The following is a 21,488-nucleotide window of genomic DNA, read 5'->3' on the forward strand; positions in this document are numbered from 1 at the left end:
GAGCAGAAATCCCGCCCACCTTTTTTTTTTTTTAAACAAACCACGCTGATGCAGAAATGGGAAAACGCTGTAAGATATTAACATTACCATAGTGTTGAAAGCACCCACCCTAACAGTCCCATTCTGTAACATTCTCCAGATGGAGAGAATGTCGACATAAAAAGAACTCTGAAAGGCTGAGAAGTTACCAAGCCATCTCCGGTCCCTTAAAGGGGCTCTCAGAACTGCTTGAAGGGGACCATCTCCAAACAACTGAGCCGTGCTGGCTCACCCTCCTCTGGGGGGTGGTCAGCCCTCCTGCCAAAGGGCATCCAGTGCGTGTCCAGGAGCTCACTTGGTTCTCCCCAGGAGAGCACCAGGAGCCCGCAGCTCGGCCGCCGTCTCGAGACAAGCCCCATGCAACGTACCCCTCCGTTCACCTCCGCCAGCTCCATCAGAAATGACATCTTTGATGGCCCAGTGGTGGATCAGAAGGTGGAGGGGCACACACGTCCCCAGCCACCACAGGAGTGGAGGTGGCGGGCGCGGGACGTGCGCGTCCTCACATCTGGGCTGGAGAAACTCGGGGCCAGTTTGTCCTGAGAAACAGTGAGTGGTGGGTGGATTTTCTAGGTGTGCAGTTCAGCTCTATCATGGTTCAATCATCTGAGGGGATTATTGTGAGAATATGCCTGGTTGGGAAGGTCCCTTGGAGGAGGGCATGGCAACCCACTCCAGTGTTCTTGCTGGAGAATCCCATGGACAGAAGAGCCTGGCGGGCCATGGGGTTGCAAAGAGTCAGACACAATTGAGTGACTAACACTTTCAAACTACCATTTATTATTTCCCTAAAAAATAAAAAAAAGCACTTTGTGTTCTGAATATAGCAATTAAATAAAATGGCACAGAGAATGAAAGCATTAGTAAATTACAGACAGGCTGCAAACAGTTTCCTAAATCCTTAGAGTTTCCTCCAAGATTTATTCATGCTCCATGAGACAATGTTTTTTGGTCATTGTTGCTGCTCAGTATTTTCCCAACCTGATATCCCCACCTTAATTCTTACAGCATTCCTAATTTAAACACGTGTTAATCAGCAAATGCCTTAAGTCTTGACTTGAAAATCTGGTATTCATAGTTAGGATGAAAAAGTAATTAAATATCTTAAACAGAAATACAATTTACGAAATTAAAAGCCCAGGGCGGAGTAGAAAGACGAGTCCTCATCTTCTCCTGCCAGAGCACCAAAATCACAAGTAGCTGTTGAACAACCATTGACAGGAAAACACAGCCCACCTGAACAGGATACCTCACGTCCCGGGAGAGAGGGGAAGCCACAACGACACGGTAGGACAAATACATTTCACTTACACTTTATTTTTCTGTTACTCCATATAAAAATATGCATTTCAAAATACTTCAAGATATTTTGATAAGCTGTGCAATAGAAAAGGCCCATCTTGCAAACTCTGTCCCCAGATGAGTCTGAGCGGTCCCATCTTGGTACCGCAAGGCTGGCCCACGGCTGCAGGGGCGACCCCTGTTGTGTAAATTCAGACTGACTCGAAATAATATTAAAAAGACATGCTTCAAAAATCAAAATAAAGATAAAGCACAAAGCACCTTTTACCATGTTGTAATAAAATATTCAGTAATTCCTCTGTGTGAAACTCTGGAAAAAGATGCAAGGCAGAACTAGATATAAAAGGAAAAATAATGATGTGTTTAAAAAGTCAGCTTTCTCTGACTTGTGAAAAGACTGATCAAACACCCTTTGAGGTGCTGCGGAGGTTCATGGGTTCCCCATCTGCCAACACGGTTCCAGCTCCAGCAGCTTTCTCACTGTCCACCTCGATTCTGTACCACAGACTGGCATGACATCTTATATTGACATCGGCACACCTTTTTTTTTGTACTAGTGTATGCTTTTGCTGTTATACCATGAAATACTGTCATAATACAATACTATCATACTTCATCATAAATAGGCATTAAGAAAGCACATTTTGCCAAGCTGATTTTTGAATCTCCTAAATTATATTTCTTCACTCACCTGCCAATTTGAAAAATCTACTAATCTGTAGAGGGCTTTTTCTCATCATTAATGTGAATTAGTGATGCTATAACTTAATTTTAAATCATTTTTTTTTTTTGAATGGGACTCAGACCAAGAAAGCCTAGCATCAGCCAAACTCTCCTGGCACATCATGGGCAAACGTCCAACTCCACAGTGGTATGTAAAGGTCACTTCATGAAAAAACCAAATAAAAATTACTCTCAAGATGTTTTGTCCATTACAATTCATTTATAAATAGAAATTAAAATTTAATAAGAAGACTTTGGGCCTGTGGGCCAGAGTCACACAACCCGAAAGAAAAGCAGCTTTAACATGGATTCTTATGACAGTGCCAGCAAGTTTAACCACTGATTTAAAAAATTTTGTTGGGGACTTTTCCCTGGAGGTACAGGGCTTAAGACTCCACACTTCCAGTGCATGGGGCACAGGTTCAACCCCTGGTTGGGGGAGATCCCGCATGCCGTGAGGTGCACCCCCAAAATAAATTAGTCAATTAAAGATTTCTGTTGGAACAATGCATGATAAAAGCTATGGAAATTAGCGGTTATTAAATCTTACAATTAAAAAAACACCTGCAAACATTTTTCTCCACATCCTGATTGTTTTTCTAGTGCTGTTTAGTCATTAGAACTACTTGCAAAACCAGTGCTGAGAGCTGATCAGTATTTATGGGCCAGCTGGTGATTTCCTTCAAGTTCAGCCAGTGCACTGATGGCGGACGTGCTCAGCACTGCCCCCTCAGGAGCACGGAACACAGGAGGCTCTACAGTGGGGGCGGAGACTGTTATGGTTGCTCTGAAACATCAGTGAGAAGAAGAGTTTCCAACCAGAGGGAAAAATGAAAATGGAGAATGCCTCACGAGGCTTTTCCACAGGTGTAACCACTATTTCACGCACGCCAAACCTCGAGAAAATGGAGGCTCTTTTATTCCAGATAACCTGTAAATTCAGAATTCCACATGTAATTTCCTTGTATGCACAGGTGTTATACGTTGATTTCCATCTTCTTAATGAATCCTTGACAAGATTTTAGTTGAAAAGGAGAATGAGAAACAGCCCCTGGATGCTGAATGGCGGCTTTGGCAACATTATATGACGTGGCTTTTGGGTCTGCCGCACAGACTGAGTTTCTTTGTCGTGAGTACCTGAGCCAGGCAGTTGAGAAACACCATAAAGATGGTCATGGACATGACAATCACGTAGTGGCTGATGCTACAGGAGAAAAGGAACATGTTACAGGCGGACAGAACACACAAGAGGAAAAGCGTGAGACTCCTCTAACGTTTCTAAATATACAGGTGATCCTTGAACAACTTAGGGATTAGGTGTGCCAAGCTTCTGAGCAGTTGAAAATCGATGTATAACTTTATAGTTGGCCCTGAGCATCCTAGGTTCCTAAGTATCTGTGGTTTGGTCTCTTTGCCCTCAGCCAACCACAGATCATGTAGTCCTACAGCATTTACTATCTAAAAAAAAATCCACATATAACTGGACCCATGCAGTTCAAATCCATGCTGTTCAAGGGCCATCTGCATATACAAAATACACAGAATTACAAAGGATACTAATGCTCTTTATTTTTTTTCTTTCTTTTTTAAAAATTTCTCAAACCCTTGTGTCGAGGGCTGACACTAATGCTCTTTAAATAGATATCAAAATGTTAAAAAGAATTAATTTGTTGCAGAAGTAGTAATGAAAGTATGTATTATTTTGAGATAGCTCCAACAACTATAATCTGATATGAAGCTGACTGGTATTAGCAGTGCCTGTGTCTTTGTCACCACTAGAAACTGAGTTTAAACATCTAGCTTCTACAAAAATAAATATAACTTTCCCCTTGTAACTCTTATATCCTCTGAAGAAGAGCCACAGACTCCCCAAGATGTCCGCAGATTCAGTAATATGGTATTTTAGGGCATGACATTCCATACTTTGACAAAACTACAGGCCACAGGGAAAGAAAGGAAAATGTCAGTCAAACTCAAATTCAGTGAAGTGAAAGTTTTAGCCAAAATGTCTAAACAAAACAAAAAGGACACATCTCTCAATGTGAGTCAACACTATTATGTGCCAGACTTTTGGAAAAAGAACACTATTAAAATTACTCAATCCCAGCTCTCATCTATCAGCAATAGTAAATATTCAGTTTTTCTTTTTAAGCACCATACTACATTGTCCATGGCTTGATAATAAATTTGCAAATATGGAAAGAAATTGAGGATATAGATCTGACAACTGTGCAATAAAGCAAAGGTTTCCCCCAGTGAATGCCAAGCTAAGCTTCGGAGGACACTGGCAAGTTACTTATTTACTAGGCCTATCAGAGTTACATGTAAGAATCTAACTTCATAATAAACTTATACCCGGCTTCCCTGGTGGCTCAGCTGGTAAAGAATCCACCTGCAATGTGGGAAACCTGGGTTCAATCCCTGGGTTGGACCAGAGTTGGACCATAAAGAAAGCTGAGCACCGAAGAATTGATGCTTTTGAACTGTGGTGTTGGAGAAGACTCTTGAGAGTCCCTTGGACTGCAAGGAGATCCAACCAGTCCATCCTAAAGGAAATCAGTCCTGATTGTTCATTGGAAGGACTGATGCTGAAGCTGAAACTCCAATACTTTGGCCACCTGATGTGAAGAGCTGACTCATTGGAAAAGACCCTGATGCTGGGAAAGATTGAGGCCAGGAGGAGAAGGGGACGATAGAGGATGAGATGGTTGGATGGCACACTGACTCAATGGACATGAGTTTGAGTGAGCTCCGGGAGTTGGTGAAGGACAGGGAGGCCTGGAGTGCTGCAGTCCATGGGGTCGCAGAGCCGGACACGACTGAGCGACTGAACTGAGACTTACAACCTTCAACAAGCTGCTTCACAAGGATGGTCCCCAGGGCAGGCCCCAGGGAACTTGTCTTAGAATATCTGCGAAAGTGACTGCTGGGTGAATGTAAAATAGGGCAATCACCTAGGGGGACGTGGAGACTAAGGAAAAGGGGAAAAAGAGGCTTGCAGTCCACCCTCCCAGTCCCCCAGTAACTCTGGTCCAACAGGTGGGCAGCCCCCCAAATGTCAAGTTGCTGGCCCTACACCATCCGAGGCAAAGCTTCAGGGTGCTGACAGGTAACCGCCCATAATGGGTAAGGGCCCTCAGGCCAGAAAAGAAGAGCCTCTACTCTAAGCAGATTTAGTTTATTTATTTTTGCTATTATAAGCTTTTAAGTAAGAATCTCCAATTATGCAGATTTATAGTTTGATAATATTTTCTTTGGAATGGCACTGGTTAGGGCATTCTTATTTAGACTCTTTCTCTAGATTAACTGGTTAATCTTATAAAGTAAATTTGAAATAGAAAAAAAGAACTGGCTAATTAAAAAATAAGAATGAGAACTAGTTAAGTTTGAAATCTGGTTCTGGACTAGGGTAGGCTTCTGACCTAAAAAGAAAACAATACAATTAGATCTTTAATTGCTAGACAAATACTATCATTAAGCCAAGATTTTTGAAATGTTTGTTTTCACTGTAAAAATAATGGAACAGAATATTGGACCTGGACTTCTTTCCTACTTAAATTTATGTGTGTATGTGTTTTGGTATGTTTTTTAACATGGAATGGATATGATATAGATCTTATCTACCAATTAACTATGCAGATTTCACAAAGCTATTTTCCAACTTTAGTAGCCACAGTGGACATAAATCACTGATAATTATCTATTTAAAAATGAAAATGATGACATTTCTCATTCTATAAAGCCCTTCTGGGAAGAAATGATCTAGATATTCATTTTAACAGAATACTCTTAAAAACCTCATGCCAAATAGACAATATTATGTTACTAAAATTATGCCAGTTATGCTGAAATTTTATCACACAGAAGGTAGTAACTGGTTGACTGATCTTACTTTAAATGTCTTCCAAAGGGGAGCAATTCAAGCTCATCACAGCACAGAGGTGCTGGGAAAACACTGTATTAGAACACTAGAAACTTTCAAACAAACAAACAAAAAATCAGAAAGCTTTCCTTTTCCGGGAAATGGAGGAGGTGTATTTTCCCCTATTCCTCCTGCCAAGTACCACTAAAACCTCTGGATGCTGTATATAAAATAAACCTAAGGAGACTGAACAGTGGAAAGACAATAGATGGGTTAGGAACCTTGGGACCCAAGGAATGACATGGTGGTTGAATTTGCTGGATTTTCTTCTTGCTGGAAGAAACTGGCCAACCAGAAATGCCAATGGACATAGACTAAGAACCTCAAACAACCCAAGGTGGTAACAAAAGCCTACTCTCTCCACTCACAGGACAGACAAGGAAAGGGGCAGCCCCCAAAGATGGAAACCTTTCAGACATTAGCTGCTCCACTTCAGCCAGACAGCACAGAAGAAGGTGGTTCTGCCCCCGCCTGCTCTGGCAAAGGCCAGGTGGGAGGCACACAGGTCTACACTCACAGGGCTGGGACAGGACGAGTCACTCCTGATTCTCATCTTCTCCTCCCGGCACATCCGGTCCATTAACAAGTTCCACTTGCCTCTCTCTCAGAATACTCCATCAATCTGGCCTCTTCCCGCCATTCTGAACCGCTGCCCTAGTTCAAGGGCATCATCTCTAGCTGAGCCTCTTAACCAATCGACCTCTTCCCTTTCTTGACCCCTCAATGGGTTCTCCATCCTGTGGCCAGAGTGTAGTTTTAAAATGTAAAGCGTATCAAATACGTCCCTGCAAAGAGTCTAATGCTTTGCCTCACACTTAGAGTAAATCCCCAATTCCTTACAGTGACGTCAATGAAAACCATGAGTGACACCACCTGGCTTTCTGAACGCTCTCCCTTCCATGTTTCTCCTTGTATCCTTCTCATCATAATCACATTCAAATTTTCAACACTATTTAATAACATCGGGAAACATGGCTTTCATAGAAACTCAACTTAAAAAAAAACCAACCCAACCCTGAGTATATTTGCATATAAATTAAGTCTAAAATGACATATATCAATCTGTTGGACTCTGGGACTGAATTACTGTTGACTTATTATTTTTTCTACGTGCTTTCAGTATTTTCTACAATGAGCTTATGATACATTTATTTCTTTTTATGAGATGATTACAAATTATGGTAGGTTGAGACATAGCACTCTTAGGCTGAGCTCATAATTACCACAGAAATCTTCTCCTCTACCCCATTTCTGTTCCTCATGGGACATTTCAAAATCTGCAATGGTTCCTAAGATCAAAATCCTCAACCCAATAAGCTGGATATCACAGTCATAACCTCTTCATGTTATGTAACAAGGCTCACTCCCCAACCCAGGGACTGGAGTTTGGAGTCAGAGGAGGGAGGGAGGGAGTGCAAAGTGCCCAGGTTAGAGCCTCAAGGACCAAATCCAGGCAGCCCAGACTGATCCTGGTTCCCGGGGGAGACCGTGTTCCATGGGGAGAGCAGGCAAAGAGCTCAGGAGGCAGGCGGATGAAAGGAATGCCGTGAGGACGCTAAGAGAGTATACTGCAGAAAGTGTGCACGGGATGTGGCCTGTCCACAGGGCGGAACTCTGCTCAGCGGTGAAAGGGAACCAGATACTGCCACGTGCTACAACACAGAGGCACACCAGAAATGTCACACTGACGGAAAGAGGCCAGATGTAAAAGGCTACACATCGCATGATTCCATTTCTCGACATGTCCAGAGCAGGCGGATCTGCAGAGACAGAGAGCAGGCTGGCGGTTTCCTGGGGCTCGGCATGGGAATTGGATAGACCAGAATCAGGCATGGGAAGTTTTCTGGGTGACGGAAATATTAAAAAACTTGACGGTAGTGATGGTTGCACAAATCCATCAATCTGCTGAAAGTTACTGAAGTAGTTTAAATCATTTAAAACTTTAAAATGGATGGAATTTATGATATATAAATTATACCTCAATTAAGCCATAACAACAAAAAGATTCTATTACAGCAGATGATTTTTTCCCCCATTAAGTTTTGCTATCACTTTTAGGCCTTTTATCACTTCTAATACTTTTTAAAAACTTTAAAATATTAAATGACTTGACTTCTGAACAAAGTAAGTTTTGTAAAACCAGATGGCAGGCGACCCCGCCTCAAATTTAGTGACAATCTATCTCTAAAGGGTATTCCATACATCACCTATCTCCTCGACCTGAAATGGCCTGAAATCATGGACTCTTGGCTCCTTTAAGCTAACACAGTCGGCAGGGAACAGTTGTGAAGCTCGTTGTCTCATCGTCTCCATGTGACTGAGTCTGAGGTATTCAGTTTGTGATAGCTTCCATCAAGTCTTCGAGTCATCATAGCATAGCACAGTTAAAGGAGCATCAAATTTCTATCTGAAATGAGTTCAGCTGTTCCCACTCTCTCCCCTTGACTGTTCTATCATTTAAATCAGCAGTTCTCAAGGTGTACATCATATGAGATGGTAAAGGGACAAGGCGTGTGGATACAGAATCACCGGGCAGGTCTGTTCAACCCACACAATGGGTGATAAAAGGCTGATGATGCTTCTCAATTAGGATAATGGGCAATCGAAGCCGGGCCTATCTGTCAGATGTACTGGGAAGACAGGTGGAGAATCACTGGTTTTAATAAAGCTTAATGTTCACTGTCAAGAGTAAAAAGATTTTATGGTGCTTATTAATTACATTTAGGAGGATGTTAAAATATCACTGAACTTAATGATAAGTTTTCACTACAAAGAGAAATGATACTTTAGTTGTCATTTATATTGCAGTGATGTATAACAACAGTGCATGTAGGAAACAGAGTCCAAATGAATCCTGCTATCAAACTAAAGCTCCAACCGATGAGGATGACTATTCACCTCATATCCAGTACATTTAGAACATAAATTTAAATATGTTTTTATAGTTATGAAAGCTCCCTCAATGGCATTTTTTCTCTAGTTCAAAAAAATACTACTTCTCTCAGAATGCAAAATAAAGGCAATATTCTGTAAAGTTTATAGCCTGCTATAAGTGAAGAAACAGTGTAAAAGATTAAAAGAAGAAAATACAAAATTACAGCTCGGCTGGCCCAACTCAGTTTCACAGCCTGCGTAGGGCATTTTTCATACGGATGTTTAAAAAAAAAAAACACCCAATGCCAGAAGGTTCTCCAGAAAACCACTGAATTTACACCCAATGTTGTAGTTGGTCATACTGACTGGAGTGTATTCCTTTAAGAGTCTCAGTTTAATTCTGCTAAGATCTACTCCAAAGATGCACTTCAAACATATTGAACTACACTTATAAACAGATATCCTGTCTCATGCCCTAGCAATTCAATATTCATTTTTAAAGAAACCATTATTAACCTGGAACTAACAGCTGAAGAATTTCTCCAGCCTATTTTGAAAACCTGCCGCAGTCCCCAAAACGATACTACAGACATTGCAGACACACAGGCTGCATTCGAGTACTGCATTTGAGTCCTCTCTCAAATTCTGGGACAGATTCTCACCATTTATATATTTAAAGAGCAATAAAATAGAAAGGATAAAGGACAATATTCCATTCCTGTGCATAACAGGCAGGGAATGGCTGGAGTTATTAGCTGTATTACTGATACAAAGGGGTTTAGAAATAAAATTTGTCACCAAGGCAAACCACTGCAGGGGCACCGTTCAAATAACCCAGGCTCCCATTAAGGAAACTCTGCCAGTAAGTTTAACACCTGCAACGTGACAAGAAACAGCTCGGCTTTTCAAATGTATATTCACAGAGGAATAATTAGAAAGCTGAAACTTAAAGCAACATTCTCACAAATAAAATGCAGGGGAAAAATGCAGGAAAAAGTAGCCTAATGAAGTCTTGATATATGAACCTTGCTATATGGTGTGTAAGTTTTAAGTCTTGAAGTATATTTCCCCCCATTGTCCAAGTCCTTTTCTGGCAACCAATTAGATGTGTATGAAGATGCATGAACCACTTCCGCCCCTTAGACCTGTATCACTAGGCTCCCTGCGGCTCTATATGCCATTACTGCCACACAGGATGTGAAAGGAAGATTTTAGAGTTCTCACTCACCAACAGAAGCAGCAGCGGCAAGGAAAACCTCATGGCAGCATCAACTTAGGCAATTCCGTTTAGAAAGCCCGATTCTACTAACTCAGAGCTCATTCTGTTTCTCCATCCCAACCTCTTCCATCTCCCAACCCCTCCCCGTCTTCCTTTCTGAAGTGGGCATCTTTTGTTCCATCCAATAACAGACAAAGAAGACGAGCAGAGCAGAGCAAGGAGGTACTTCAGCAGGGGACTCGGGGGATTTACGGAGGTTAGCTGGGGGCCCTCAGGCTGATGGACAGAACTGAGCTCTGCAACCGCCAGTCTCTCAGAGCAGGCGTCCCATTCAACCTAGGGAGTCAGACCAGCGGGGCTGAAGCACTGGGACTGAGATAAACCGAGCTTCGGCATGGCTTATTACCTGGTCATGCCTCTAACCTCTTCCCATGCACTCTGGGTTTTCAATGCTGCATAGATGAGGATGTAATGATTACATTGGAACAAAAGGCATAAAGCAGGTAGACCGGCGTTACTGTACGCGCAGGGCAGCTGCCTTTATAAACAATACTATTACTACAGAATATTTCTACAGCATAGTTTTTACCCTATATAGCATCAATTAGGAGAAGGCAGTGGCACCCCACTCCAGTACTCTTGCCTGGAAAATCCCATGGACGGAGGAGCCTGGTAGGCTGAAGTCCATGGGGTCACGAAGAGTCAGACACAACTGAGCGACTTCACTTTCACTTTTCACTTTCATGCCCTGGAGAAGGAAATGGCAGCCCACTCCAGTGTTCTTGCCTGGAGAATCCCAGGGACGGCAGAGCCTGGTGGGCTGCTGTCTATGGGGTCACACAGAGTTGGACATGACTGACGTGACTTAGCAGCAGCAGCAGCAGCATCAATTAACTATATATAATTTTCATATTGATCATAAGTGAAGCACAGGATTGGCACATGGAGTGAACATCCTTTTCTCATGCTTAGGGCTGCAGTGAGGGGCTGTCAGTGGGCCAGGAGTGCTAACGCACCATTCTTTTTCCCTTGGTCTGAATGATGCTCACTGTTTGTTTTAGGCCTCTGCAGTCTCTTTTTTGCTATTATTTTGTGCTCTGATGAACACTTTATTCCCATGATGGTTATGCAAAGGAATGCAAGGAATAGGCCCAGAGGTACCACACACATGCCAAGAAGAACATCACACTAGATATTAAATTTGAGTTTGGTAATGGCTCAAAGCCTGTTTTAAAAACAATCAAGCAAGCATAGGTAACAAAAATAAAGACAGATTAAACTAGACTACAACAAAATTTAAAACTTCTGTGCAAAGGACATAATCAACAAAGCAAAAAAGCAACTTACAGAATGGAAGAAAGTATCTGCAAATCATCTTATCTGATAAGAGGTTAAAGTCTAACATACATAAAGAACACCACCACTCAACAACAACAAAAACAACCCAATTTACAAATGGGCAAAGGACTTGACCAGACATTTCCTTAAAAAGGACATACAAATAGCCAAAAGCACATGAAAAATGATCAACATCAGTAATAAGCAAATCAAAACAATAAGATCCACTTCCCATCCATCAGGGTGGCTACTATCAAAAAAAAGAAAAGAAATGAAGAGTTGGTGAATCTTCTGCACTATCAATACGAATAAACTGGTACAACTGCTATGAAAATCACTAGAGCAGTTCCTCAAAATAGTAAAACTATAACCAGCATATGATCCAGAAATCTCATTTCTGGGCATGTATCTCAAAGAACTGAAAACAGAGCCTTGACTGGACAAAATGAACACCCATGTTGTAGCAACAATTTGCACAGTGGCCAAAGGTGGGACAACCTAAGTGCCCACAGATGGATGAATGGATAGATAACATGTGATATATACATTCAATGGAATATTATTCAGCCTTCAAAAGGAAGGGAATTCTGATCTATGCTCCAACATGGATGAACCCTGAGGACATTACACTAAATGAAATTAGCCAGTTATTGAAAGACAAATATTGTGTGATTTCACTTACATGAGGTACCTAGAGTAGCCAAATTCAGAGAGATAGATAGTAGATAGTGGATTCCAGGGGCTGAGGGGAAGGGAAAATGGGGGAGAGATTGTTTAATAGGTACAGAGTTTCAGTTATGCACGATGAGAAAGTTCTGGAGACCAGCTGAACAACAATGTGAAATCACTTCATGAAACTAAACTGTGCACTGTAAGCCCCAGCAAGATGGCGGGCGCCGGAGCGGCTGGGAGGAGAGACCCCACGCCCAAGGGCGAAGGAGAAGCCCCAGCAAGATGGCAGGTGCCTGAGCGGCTGTGAAGAGAGACCCCACGTCCAAGGGCGAAGGAGAAGTCCAAGGAAGTCGGTAGGAGGGGCGAAACTGTGTTTAGACTCAAACCGCATTCCCACCAGAGACACTCAGAGCGCTCAAACAAACCTTGTGTGCACCAGGACCCAGGGACCCCACACGACTGAGACAGAGCTGTGTGTGAGCACCTCCTGAGGAGGTCCGGGTCCGCGGTGGCCTGCCGCAGGGGCGGGGGCTCTGCTGCAGCAGACCTGGGCATGGCAGAAGCCGTCCTGGAGGAGGTCGCCATTCACCCACCACAGAGCCGCCAGAACTTACACAGGACTGGGGAATAGACGCCTGGAGGCACAGCAGACCTTGTGCACCAGGACCCAGGAGAAAGGAGCCGTGACCCCACAGGAGACTGACCCAGACTCGCCCTGAGTGTCCAGGAGTCTCCAGCGGAGGCGTGGGCCGGCGGTGGCCTGCTGCAGGGCTGGGGGCGCTGAGTGGGGCAGTGCCTGCATGGGGCCTTTTGAGGGAGGTGACATTATCTTCATTACCACCACTGCAGCTTGGCCCCAGGTCAAACAACAGAGAGGGAACACAGCCCCGCCCTTCACCAGAAAATTGGATTAAAGATCTACTGAGCATGCCCTACCCACTCCTGCACCGCCGCCCCCCCAATCAGAGCAAGACCCAGTTTCCCCCTCAGTCAGTCTCTCCCATCAGGAAGCTCCATAAGCCTCTTATCCTTCTCCATCAGAGGGCTGACAGACTGAAAACCACAATCACAGAAAACTAACCAATCTGATCACAAGGACCACTGTCTTGTCTAACTCAATGAAACTATGAGCCATGCCGTGTGGGGCCACCCAAGAAGGACGGGTCATGGTGGAGAGGTCTGACAAAACATGGTCCACTGGAAAAGGGAATGGCAAACCACTTCAGTATTCTTGCCTTGAGAACCCCATGAACAGTATGAAAAGGCAAAAAGATAGGACACTGAAAGATGAACTCCCCAGGTTGATAGGTGCCCAGTATGCTACTGGACAAGAGTGGAGAAGTAACTCCAGAAAGACTGAAGAGATGAGCCAAAGCAAAAACACACCAAGTTGTGGATGTGACTGGTGATGGAAGTAAAGTCTGATGCTGTAAAGAGCAATATTGCATAGGAACCTGGAATGTTAGGTCCATGGATCAGGGCAAATTGGAAGTGCAAATAGGAGACGGCAAGAGTGAACATAGACATTTTAGAAATTAGGAAACTAAAATGGACTGGAATGGGTGAATTTACCTCAGATGACCATCATATCTACCACTGTGGGCAAGAATCCCTTAGAAGAAATGGAGTAGCCATCATAGTCAACAAGAGTCCAAAATGCAGTACTTGGATGCAATCTCAAAAACAACAGAATGATCTCTGTTCATTTCCAAGGCAAACCATTCAATGTCACAGTAATCCAAGTCTATGCCCCGATCAGTAATGCTGAAGAAGCTGAAGTTGAACAGTTCTATGAAGACCTGTAAGACCTTCTAGAGGTAACACCCAAAAAAGATGTCCTCTTCATTATAGGGAACTGGAATGCAAAAATAGGAGGTCAAGAAATACCTGGAGTATCAGGCAGATTTGGCCTTGGAGTACAGAATGAAGCAGGGCAAAGGCTAACAGAGTTTTGCCAAGAGAACACACTGGTCATAGCAAACACCCTCTTCCAACAACACAAGAGAAGACTCTACACATGGACATCACCAGATGGTCAACACCAAAATAAAACTGATTATGTTCTTTGCAGCCAAAGATGGAGAAGCTCTATACAGTCAGCAAAAACAAGACCAGGAGCTGACTGTGGCTCAGATTATGAACTCCTTATTTGCCAAATTCAGACTTAATTGAAGAGAGTAGGGAAAACCATTAGACCATTCAGGTATGACATAATCAAACTCCTTACAATTATACAATGGAAGTGAGAAATAGATTCAAGGGATTAGATCTGATAGACAGAGTGCCTGCAAGAACTATGGATGGAGTTTCATGACACTGTACAGGAGACAGGGATCAAGACCATTCCCAAGAAAAGGAAATGCAAGAAGACAATATGGTTGTCTGAGGAGGCCTTACAAATAGCTGTGAAAAGAAGAGAAGCAAAAGGCATAGGAGAAAAGGAAAGATACACCCATTTGAATGCAGAGTTCCAAAGAATAGCAAGGAGAAATAAGAAAGCCTTCCTCAGTGATCAATAAATAGATGATAACAATAGAATGGGAAACACTACAGATCTCTTCAAGAAAATTAGAGATACCAAGGGAACATTTCATGCAAAGATGGGTACAATAAAGGACAGACATGGTATGGACCTAACAGAAGCAGAAGATATTAAGAAGAGGTGGCAAGAATACACAGAACTATACAAAAAAGATCTTCACAACCCAGATAATCATGATGGTATGATCACTCACCTACAGCCAGACATCCTGGAATGTGAAGTAATGTGGGCCTTAGGAGGTATTACTACGCATAAAGCCAGTAGAGGTGATGGAGTTCCAGTTGAGCTATTTCAAATCCTAAAAGATGATGCTGTGAAAGTGCTGCACACAATATGCCAGCAAATTTGGAACACTCAGCAGTGGCCACAGGACTGGAAAAGGTGAGTTTTCATTCCAATCCCAAAGAAAGGCAATGCCAAAGAATGCTCAAACTACTGCACAATTGCACTCATCTCACATGCTAGCAAAGTAATGCTCAAAATGCTCCAAGCCAGGCTTCAGCAATACGTGAACCGTGAACTTCCAGATGTTCAAGCTGGATTTAGAAAAGGCAGCGGAACCAGAGGTCAAATTGCCAACATCCGTTGGATCATCGAAAAAGCAAGAGAGTTCCAGAAAAACATTTACTTCTGCTCTATTGACTATTCCAAAGCCTTTGACTGTGTAGATCACAACGAACTGTGGAAAAGTCTTCAAGAGATGGGAATACCACATCACCTGACCTGTCTCATGAGAAATCTGTAAGCAGGTCAGGAAGCAACAGTTAGAACTGGACATGGAACAACAGACTGGTTCCAAATCAGGAAAAGAGTATGTCAAGGCTGTATACTGTCATCCTGCTTATTTAACTTATGTGCAGAGTACCTCATGAGAAACGCTGGGCTCCTCACTTATTTGCCAACAGAATGTACACTGTAGTTTTGTATTTAAAGTTCTCCAAATTAGGGGTCCCAAAAGTTATTTGCTAGAAATTTCTTTATCCAAAACCAATGGTTTCTGAAATTCTAATTATTTATCACACTCCAGATATGAGGGCATTGGGCCTTTTTACCTCTCTGCTTTGCCCATATCCATTCTATCTGCCAAAAATACTCTTCCCCAACCTGTAAGTTTCCTAATTGAACTTATGCTCTTCATTCAGGGTTCAGCCCATATGGTGACCTTGCACAATGTGTTCTTGGTCACCGAAGCTGGAAGTGAAGCGGCCTCTGTTCTGTATTCACAAAGCCCTTAACCACACGCTGCCTCGTATTACAGTTATTTTGTCTTACAACCTGAAAGCAGGGGCCATCTGTCAGAGCCAGATCCTTCCAGGGCTGGAATATCCGTTATAAGTTATACATTAGAATCGCACACTCAGTGCCTGAATTCACTCCAAAACACTGATACAGAGTCGTCCGTCTCTAGAGGTGGGGCATCACCAAGTCTGGAAGAGGCAATGCCATTTGTCTTGGGTCCCTGATAACATCTGGAAATGCTTTATGGATGGTGAGAGTGCTCACTACATAATTTCTTCTCAAGAAATGATCTGGGTATTAAATGTATACACATACAAAAAAATTAACCTAGGTATGCCATGTTATTGCTAGTCTTTCAGAGCTAGTTTCCTCCTCTGTAAGACAGAAATAATTACATTTTCCTCATATCACTGCCATGAAAGTAATGAAATAACATATGTACAACTCTGAATACACTGTGTACAGTAAGTGACATTTTAATACTCAGTGGTAAAGAATCTGCCTGCCAATGCAGGAGACCTGGGTTTGATCCCTGGGTCAGGAAGATTCCCTGGAGAAGGGAATGGCAACCTACTCCAATATTCTTGCCTGGAGAATCCCATGGAAAGAGGGGCCTGGTGGGCTACAGCCCATGGGGGTTGCAAAGAGTCAGACATGACTGAGCTACTAATATACACATTACGTCAATTTAATACCTTTGTCAATAATCAGTAATCCTTCCCTTTCCCCACTTGCTACATAATTTAATCTGGCTTTTCCCTAGGTTTGGGTATAAGTTTTTTCTATGGCAAACAATGCAATCCTCTAAATGGTTTCTGGAAACTTTCAGGGACCCCAGAAGGGAGGAGAGATAAACATGACTACATTAAATTCCTTAAACCAGTTGTACTGAACATTTCTAAACAAAAACACTCCAGAATTTTCCAGAGAAAAATGGTGACTATTTTAAAATAAACAAAATGAAAGTCTGGGATAGAGAGAAAGTAGTTTTGGGACAAAGAACACAGGACTTCCGGAGTGGATCAAGGGCTGACGCTGATGCCAGAAGGTGGAAAACAAGACGCTCAAAAGGGGCTTCTTTGCCTTCCCCTCTCTCTTTCCCTCCCTCCCTTCTTTCCTGCCTCCTCCCCAGCCCTCACCTTTTCTTCCTTCTTCATTTTTTTTTTTTTTTTGATGAAACAGTATATTATTAGAGAGGAAGGGAAGAAAGGTAATTTGAGGGGTGGGTGTTGAGGGGAACATTCTGCCAATTAAGTCTTAGATGAAAGACTGCGGGTGACGGGAAGGAGACAGGAACAACAGTGCTGAGAGGAACGGGTCCACGAGGAGCTGCCAGGAGACAGACGTGAGCAGGAGGCTGGGGCGTCTGGAAGGAGACAGACAGGCGCAAAGTCCTTGCTCAGCAAGTACTCGTCGAACGAAAGCAGGGAAGACCAAGTCGGGAAGTGGGGAAAAGGTCCTGAATTCTGGGATCCAATGCTGAAAAGAAATCTCAAGTGGAATGTGAGTACAAGGTAACCAAGGTCGGCAAAGGTGACGCAGCTAAGGAGACTTCCTGTTCGGGGCCTTGCTTGGGGGTACCTTGCTTCATCATGATGTTCCTGAATTTGCTCTTGACTCCGTGGCCCCAGCAGCAGTCCTTCCAGAGCAGACCCAAAGCCTCAGAATTTCAGTGTCACCACGCTACTGAGGCATGTCCCCTAGAAAGAGAGCCTTCTCTATATAGAAGGTTCTTCTCTCAAACACAGACGTGAGACTATCTGCTGCCTCTCCTGACATAAACAAGCCACTGTGCCAGCCGTGCGGTTGGCAATGTGTGCCCGGGTGTCGGTGCCCATCGGTGCCCGTCGGCCCCGCGACAGCCTCTCCTAGCAGAAAGCTGCTCCTGCCTCACTCCCTGTCTCAGCGTTTTCTCTTCGAGAAAATGGCTCTGCTCTGTACCTTTAACAAAGGCCCCTGGCCCCAAACACTTCTTTTCCGACCAAAGACGCCCTAACTCTTGGCTCACTCCCTTCTAATCAGTATCTCTTTCTCCTGTAGATCCTAAATTTATATTATTCAAAAGTTTGCAACAGCCACAAAGATAGGATTAGACATAAAGCGACTTTTCTGAATAGGCTATCAGAATTACAAAACCAGGACTTGGGGCAATTCTCTCCAGGGAGACCCAGGGAAGGGCAGTGGCGATTCACAGCCCTGAGACCCAGGAGCTGCTGCCTGACCCTGCTCAACTCTTCCCAGGCTCCGTGATGTGAGCGAGTCGCAGTCTCTTAGGGCCACAAGGTCCTCGTGGTAAAATGAGGCAGTGAGCATATCTTGCTGTGGAAAACAATGTCCACGTCACAGTGCTGAGATAAAGATCATGTGAACTAACACGCGGAGGATCCTGTAAACACGCTGGCCTGATAGCAGTGTCGGCGGAGCTGCGACCGGGGCAGCCTGTGCCTGGAGTCCTGAGCCTCCCACTGTCTCGCTCTGCCTTTTCTGGAGCACAGACGGGCCTCTGCCCTCTGAGCTGCCTGTGTGTCTCTGAGCCCACAGCTCCAATACCCAATGGCTGGTGTGATTCTGCTGTGACACGCGGCCTGGTGCTGACTCGTGCGGACAGGTCACTGCCCCGCTCTGTGAACGAGCTTGCTCCGTGGGGGCCCGCGTGCTGGGCTCCAGCTTAGACAGTCTGCCCTGGGGGCTCAGATGGTAAAGAACCCGCCTGCAGTGCAGGGGACCCGGGTTCAATCCCTGGGTCCGGAGGATCCCCTGCAGGAGGAGCAGCTACCCCCCCCCCCAGTGTTCTTCCCTGGGAAATCCCATGGAAAGAGGAGCCTGGTGGCTTAGAGTCCATGGGGTCGCAAAGAATCAGACGTGACACTTTCACTTGTACTTTCAAGCAGATCTAGGGACATCCATGTCTTCCAACCAGGATATCATCCCTCACACTGCTCATGACTGAAATGAAATGGTAACAAAATCTCAAAGGAGCTTGGGTTTTCCCAGGGGGTTACTGCCCACTTCTCCTCCCCTATCCAAGTGCGCTTAAGAGAGGTCGAGACTGAGAACTACCTCCTGACCTCCCATTTCACTTATGCCTTCTCCCTTCCTTTTTATGAGTCATACATGCAGTACTGAAAAAGCAAAATAATGGAGAAAGACTTACACTGAAAAGCGACACCCCTCGTTCCTTCTTACTCACTCCTCAGGCAACTACTCTAGCCCTCCTGGTCTAGACCTGCTGGTGTTGCCCCGTGACATGGGTGGGCGTCTCAATGCTGCTCTACTGATGCGTCAGTTTAAAACATTACTTATTGAGTTCTTGGTAGGAGAGAGGGAGGATGTGGTTGACTTATACCAGACCCTACTCATGTCAATTTTAGGCAACTATTTTAGTTCTGTTTTTCCTCATGAATCAACTTTGAGGTATAATTTATATACAAGAAAATGAAACCGTTTTAAGTATCCAGTTAAATGCACACTGACAAATGATTCACCCATGCATCCGTCAGCACAGTCAAGACACGGAACACTTCCATCACTCCAGAAGTTTCCACATTCCCATTTACAGTCATGCTCACCATAATTCCCAGGCCCAGACAACCACTGATCAGCTTTCTCTGACTGTAGACTAATTCCATCTGTCCTAGAATTTTACGTAAATGGAATAATACAATTGGTACTCAATGCACCAGGTTTCTTTCACTCATTAAAAATATCTGAAATTCATCCATGTAGTTGAGTTCATCAGTCATTCATTTCTTTTTATTAATAAGAAGCTTTCTATTTTATGCATATAGCATAATTTACCATTCAAGTGCTGAAAAACATCTGGGTGGTTTCCAGATTTTGATTATTAATAAAGAAACGGTTAGTCACTCAGTCGTGTCTGACTCTTTGCAACCCCATGAACTATGTGGCCCACCAAGCTCCTCTGTTCCTGGAATTCTCCAGGCAAGAATACTGACGTTGGCTGCCATGCCCTTCTTGAGGGGATCTTCCTGACCCACGGATCAAAGTAGGGTCTCCTGCATTGCAGGCAGATTCTTTACCATCTGAGCCACAAAGCTACTATGAAAATTCCCATACAAGTCTTTCTGTGGACCTACTTTTCCCTTCTCTTGGGTAGATGGCTAGGAACAGAATTGCCGTACAATTCAAAATATCAATCAGAGGGTGGCGTTTATTCAGGTTTTTTTTTTTTTAGGTTTTTAAGACAGTCTGGTTTTCCTCTAAGTCTAACTCCCAAAGAGGACAGTTGCCAGTAAGTTGTGGGTGTGTAATAAAAATCGCTAGGTCATATTTTGGGACGAGCAGGAGAGGGGCCTGTCTCTGCCCTTTGGGCCGGGGTGGAAGGGAGCTACAAACGCTAGAGTGGAAGACAGCTTTTCTAAGAGTTAGAAGCACCTGGTCACAGCGATCGCCTCTGTCTCTTTGCAGGGGTCCGCAGGTTTTCCCCGGGAGTGAAATCCTTTCTGCACAGGGATGGGGGAGGAGGGAGAGGACGTGGGAGACTGCCAGCTCCATCACTGGACACACAGACGGTCAGGTCGCCCCCGGCCCCCTCCGCATTCCTGCACACTCCGTCACCGTCCGGCGGCGTCTGAGCCGTCAGGGCCCTGCCTTTGGCAGGACTTCTGAGAGAGTCTGGTTGCTGCCTCCTCTCTCGGATTATCCATCTTCCAGGAATCTGTTGAACTTGCATTTGCTGATGATCGTTTTTCTATTCTCTTTCACTTTGGCTGGGTTTGTTATTTTATTGAAGAGTTGGCAGACAGGAGAAAAATTATTATCTTTGGTCTGCAGTCCTCACCCAGAAATCAATGAATTTGATTCAGTGCAGATATCAAGTATTAAATCTTACGACTGAACCGTCCCTGGCCAAGCTCATCAATGACTGCTGTTTAGCCCAACGCACGTCTTCACGTCTCCTCCGACTCGCTCTCTCCGTGACACCTCGCTGACCTTGTTTCCTGAATGTTCTCTGGACCTCCACAGCACTGCTCTCAGCTGGTTTCCCCCAACCTCAAGCTCCCCAAGAGCTCCAGAATGTGCTTCTCATCCCCCGCAACTCACCTGCTGCCTGGTTGGTGACCAACAAATATTCGCCTGACTGAATTGAGACCATGGATATTTAAAAATGCTTTGTGTTTTATGCTTGTTATTACTGATAACAACAGTGAAATCTGCACTTTGAAGAAGAAAACCTGCCAAGTAAAGACAAACCTCAAGCTAATCAGACAAAACCCGATCTTTAGTTTGTGTAACATAAATTCATGATGCTGTGAAGAAATTAACGATGCCCATCTTCACGTGAGAAGTACTTCCTCTTCATTCTTTGGCACTTCCTAAGGGTCAAAGCCAATATAGATTTCTCCCATCAAAAAACAAGGTGGTGGCTGCCAGGGCTGGTGGAGGTGGAGAAATGGGTTTTTTGCAGGAGGAACAGTTATGGAGGTGGACGTTAACGATAGCCGTCTAACAGCGTGAATGTAGTTAGTGCTACTGGAGTCTACACTTAACAAGGGTTAAGATGGTAAACTTTATATTATTACATATGTGCGTGTTGTCGCTCAGTCGGGTCCAACTCCTTGCGACCCCATGGGCTGTAGCCCACCAGGCTCCTCCGT

The 21,488-nt window shown here is 44.0% G+C and overlaps 1 protein-coding gene across 8 annotated transcripts in view; it reads right to left on the minus strand.

The window, feature by feature from the left end:
* Positions 1-802: 802 nt before the first annotated feature.
* PIGN (phosphatidylinositol glycan anchor biosynthesis class N) overlaps positions 803-21,488 on the minus strand; it is a 97,721-nt gene continuing 77,035 nt past the window's right edge. For 5 of the 8 annotated variants that reach the window (XM_043889333.1, XM_043889338.1, XM_043889334.1 and 2 more), the window contains one exon: positions 4,808-7,746. In XM_043889333.1, the coding sequence (XP_043745268.1) occupies positions 7,605-7,746 (142 nt within the window). In that variant the 3' untranslated portion in view covers positions 4,808-7,604. Of the gene's footprint in view, positions 3,269-4,803; positions 7,747-21,488 lie in introns of those variants that run through there. The other 3 variants (XM_043889339.1, XM_043889341.1, XM_043889340.1) reach the window with 3 other exon arrangements.

Source organism: Cervus elaphus, chromosome 27 (assembly GCF_910594005.1).
Source record: "Cervus elaphus chromosome 27, mCerEla1.1, whole genome shotgun sequence".
Taxonomy (NCBI): Eukaryota; Metazoa; Chordata; class Mammalia; order Artiodactyla; family Cervidae; genus Cervus; species Cervus elaphus.